Genomic DNA, 4,315 nt, shown 5'->3' on the forward strand with positions numbered 1-4,315 from the left:
AGCATGACAGAATAGAAGCTGAGTGGAGCTAAAACTCAGGAACAAAACGAAGCTGACTAAAGCTGAAGACTTCTTCAGGAGCGTTAAATAAAATGGAGCTGACCTTGTAGGAACTCAGCATAAACCGTGAAACATTCGAAAAGAACAAACGAAGCTGAGTAACAGTCAGGACAACATCAAGGATTCGTTCACAAAAAGACAAAGTCTGCAAATCTTCTGCACCAATAATTGGAACCTCGAAGACACCTAAAAGACTAATTCCAAGAGTCATGGGACGTTGGATTATTGGAAACAGACAACTGGCACAAACAAACAAACCAGACGCTAGAAGACAAACCTGACGCCTGAAGAAAACAGAGAAAAGGAATGGAGGTGCAGTCTGAATCTTTCCAGAGATTGTTCCCCAAAAGAGCCGTTTTGGTAGCAACGGTCAAGACATTTCAAAACAATCAAGTCCACAGATTTTCGTCTATAAAAGGACAATCGAAGAACCAAAATAAAATGAACTGAAGCATCAAAAGAAAAATACAAGAGAGAAAGTTTCAAAGGCACTCAAATACAAAAAGAAACTTACACCGACGTTTCTATTCTATGTGTAAATGCTAGATTGAGTTGTAATCATCTAAAGTGTTCTTTAGTTCAAAAGGAACAAGTCTGTGATCAATAGAAATATTGAGAGTGTAAAGCTGAGTGCTTGGTTGTAAGCATTTCAGTAGTAGAGAAATCTAGGTGCTGGGTTGTAGCACTTAGTAGGAGTTGAGTAGACGAATAGAGGAAGGTACTCTTGCATATTCAACTGCTTTGTAATTGGTTTGTGCTCTACCGTTAAAGAGCTCAGTATTGGATTCAAAAAGCCCGGAGTACTATGGGGACTGGACGTAGGCAGAGAGGCCGAACCAGGATAAGTGATACTGAGTAATCTCTAAACTCTCTCTTATAACTGCATTTGGTGTTTGCTTTATTTACTCAGCATATAAATTGCCTAAGCTGATCCTGAGTAAGTAAGTGGTGCTGAGTTAGAAGCTGACCTCCAAGAGTGTCAATTCCTAACTCTCAAGGAATCAACTTTGGTCAACATCTGACTAAAGCTGTCCTGTGATATATCTCACCAAGCTGACCAAAGGCTGAGTTAATAAACTCTCAAAATAACTTCTGGTCAGCTCAATTAAAACACGAAAAAAATTTAATTAGTTCCTAACCCCCCCCCCCTTGGAACTAGTTACCAGGGACCAACACTAAACTGTGAGTGGATGGGGGTGTTCGAGGGCGTTCGAGGAAGCACTGTAGCAAAGGTCGTGCCTAAAAGTCTCCTGTCATAGTGGGTGGATGACCAGATTGCTGCAGAAGAGCCGCAGGTTCGAGATCTCCTTAACCATGAAGTTCCTTGGTGACGGTGTCCTCGATGAGCTTTTCGCAAAGCTTCAACTCAACCAGTCACAGTCATGGCTCTAAGTATACGGATCCTATAAGGCCTTGCAATATTGTGTTTCGAGAGATGTATTATGAAAGAATTGTTAGGAGGATTTTCATTATCCTCCGAACTCGCTTCGATGTCTAAGTAAGTTTATAAAAGGAATAGAGGATGATCGCAATCACTAAACAAAAGAATCTCCTCACTTTGAGCTGAACTTACTCTATTTATACTGACGTTCAGCTATAGAAGACGGTTATGAGTTGAGGAGCAGGGTAGGCCACATGTCTCTTGTTGATATGAGGGAGTGTGATCATGGTAACGACTGGATCCTTGACTTGGTCTAGTGAGACTTCCTGAATCAAGTTTCCTAATATGTAGTCGTATTACTCTACTTTGTTGATGAGATGCCACATACACTCTATCTTCGAGATTGGTTCGGACTTCTTAGGCGCCACGTGGTAGAGTTATATTCGCCTGATATCATTTCTATATTTCTATATAGATATGTAGGTAGAGTATCCTATATCCTATCCTATCCCCTAGTCTACAAGTTTGAATCATTAGAAATAAACCTTAATTAGAAAAATTCCCTCTGATGTCTGAAACATGTTTGAAGCTACCAAATTTAGACATGTCTCAATTACCAATAGACAAACCATCTCTATCTTGCCTATATGAAGCTTGCAAAGAATGGGGCTTTTTCTATGTCACTAATCATACAATCTCTAAAGACTTGCTTGCTGAAGTATGTTCAATCTCAAACCAAATATTCAGACTTCCTCTTCATTCTAAACTCAAGTTAGGCCCATCTTCCTCCTTCAAAACTTATACTCCCCATTTCATAGCATCTCCTTATTTTGAAAGCTTGAGAGTCTCTGGACCAGACTTCTTTTCTTCTTCCATGGCTTCTGCTGATTTGCTCTTTGCTCAACAAAATTCTCAAGAATTTAGGTAAACATATCACTTTTCTGTTAATAACTTAATTTTAACTGTCCCTAATGTGTCATTTTTAAGTATACAGAGGGTAAATTTTGTTTGGCTTTTTACTCAAGACGGATAACCTCTTGATTTTTTTTTTTTTTGAAAAAGTGGACACGGCATGGACATGGCGGGACACATTTTTGCCGTGTCGGGTGCGAGTCCGGCAAGTTTGGTGTTTCATAGGACTCTAATCTTATAAATTAATATATTAATCTCTTGTTTGGTTATTCTTGAATACATTAAACTCTGTTGAACGGTCTAGATATCTATGTGATTCAAACTTCGTTTAGCAAGTATGGAACTATTAGTATGTCATTGTTCCCCTAATGTAAAACATTTAAACTAAGTGAGCTTGATTGTTTTTATTTTACGGATTAATTTAAAGTTAGCTAAATGGAGTTTAAATCACACGTATAATTAGTGACGGTCCAATAGTCGTTTAATTAATGTGTTCAAAATAATTAATGACTGATTTCCTAATTACATGACATGATATAGCAAGGTACTAGAGGAGTTTGGGAACAAGATGATGGAGCTATCAAAGAGGATAATTAAGGTTATATTAATGAGCTTAGGAGATAATTATGACAAGAAATTCAATGAACAAGAATTCAGCAACTGCCATGGATATTTAAGGATTGTAAATTACTCCCCTCCAAGAAATGTAGAAAATAAAGAAGTTGAAGGGCTTGGGATGCACACAGATATGAGCTGCATAACACTACTTTATCAGGATGAAAATGGAGGACTTCAAATGAGATCAAAGCAAGGTGAATGGATTGATATAAATCCATGTGAGAAGAATTCACTTGTAGTTAACATTGGTGACTTGATGCAAGCTTGGAGTAATGGGAGATTAAGATCATCTGAACATAGGGTTATGTTGAAAAGACCGGCGAATCGGGTTTCGCTTGCCTTCTTCTGGTGTTTTGAAGATGAGAAGGTGATTTCAGCACCAGAAGAGGTTGTGGGGGAAGGAAAGTTGAGGGTTTATAAGCCTTTTGTTTGCTTGGATTATTTGAAGTTTAGAGAGAATAGTGAAGAAGGTAAGTTTGAGAAAATTGGGTATACTGTTAATGATTTTGCTGGATTATAATGGAACTTCAGATCATACAGCAGAAATGTGAGAGGAGAAGTTCTAATTCTGTGGGTGCAAAGCAACAGAAGTGTCTGCAATGTTAACTATGTTTTTCCTATTTGTGTGAATTACAGGTATCCTCATGGGAAAAAAATCTGTTGTCCCGACTCTCCTGTCCCCTTCTCTGTCCCTCTTATTCGGAGACTGGGGATTCGGGACAGTAGAAAGGAAAAAAATCTGCTGCCCCGGCTGTCCTGTCCCCTTCCCTGTCCCTTTTACTCGGAGAGGGGGATTTGTGACAGCAGATTTTCTTCCCTCATTAGGTTTCATGGTCTTAAGTTATCCTATTTGGGCCACGTATGCTTAATCCAGAGCGAAAGAAAGAGGGGTGTACGGGGTCCATTGTATTTTTGGAATAGAAAACGTATGATATACGGAGCAAACCATAATGTTTTTTTTAAGAATGTGGTTGAGAAATATCTAATATTAAATATTAATTTATTATAATTGATAAATATAAATATTTATTTATTTACACCGTTTTATTTGACAAACGGTTTAAATATGAATTAATAAAGAAGAAAATAATAAACATAAAAGATTAATGTTTTTATTTGTTATTTTTAGGGAAAAGTACAAAAATAAATCTTGTGGTTTGGACCATTTTCAAACGTATACTACGTGGTTTAAAAGTTTGCAAACAAGTACATTGAGGTTCATTCCGTTAGCAAACAGAGTCAAAAAAGACTAACGGTGTTAAAAAAGGTGACGTGGCAGTCAAAGTCAAAAAATTAAAAGGATATTTTTGTCATTTCATTTACTTTTAATTTTATTATTGATTT

The 4,315-nt window shown here is 37.4% G+C and overlaps 1 protein-coding gene across 1 annotated transcript; it reads left to right on the forward strand.

The window, feature by feature from the left end:
* Nucleotides 1-1,965: 1,965 nt before the first annotated feature.
* On the forward strand, nucleotides 1,966-3,891 carry LOC136214513 (gibberellin 20-oxidase-like protein). Its single transcript, XM_066002880.1, has 2 exons — nucleotides 1,966-2,365; nucleotides 2,894-3,891. The coding sequence occupies exons 1-2, from the start codon at nucleotides 2,010-2,012 to the stop codon at nucleotides 3,489-3,491; spliced, it is 954 nt and encodes a 317-aa protein (XP_065858952.1). The 5' UTR covers nucleotides 1,966-2,009; the 3' UTR covers nucleotides 3,492-3,891.
* Nucleotides 3,892-4,315: the final 424 nt, after the last annotated feature.

Source organism: Euphorbia lathyris, chromosome 1 (assembly GCF_963576675.1).
Source record: "Euphorbia lathyris chromosome 1, ddEupLath1.1, whole genome shotgun sequence".
NCBI classification, from domain to species: domain Eukaryota; kingdom Viridiplantae; phylum Streptophyta; class Magnoliopsida; order Malpighiales; family Euphorbiaceae; genus Euphorbia; species Euphorbia lathyris.

Coding starts and splice junctions, on each gene's coding strand:
- LOC136214513 (XM_066002880.1), top strand. CDS start 2,010: ATGTCTGAAACATGTTTGAAGCTACCAAATTTAGACATGTCTCAATTA. Junction 2,366..2,893: donor CAAAATTCTCAAGAATTTAG/GTAAACATATCA, acceptor GACATGATATAG/CAAGGTACTAGAGGAGTTTG.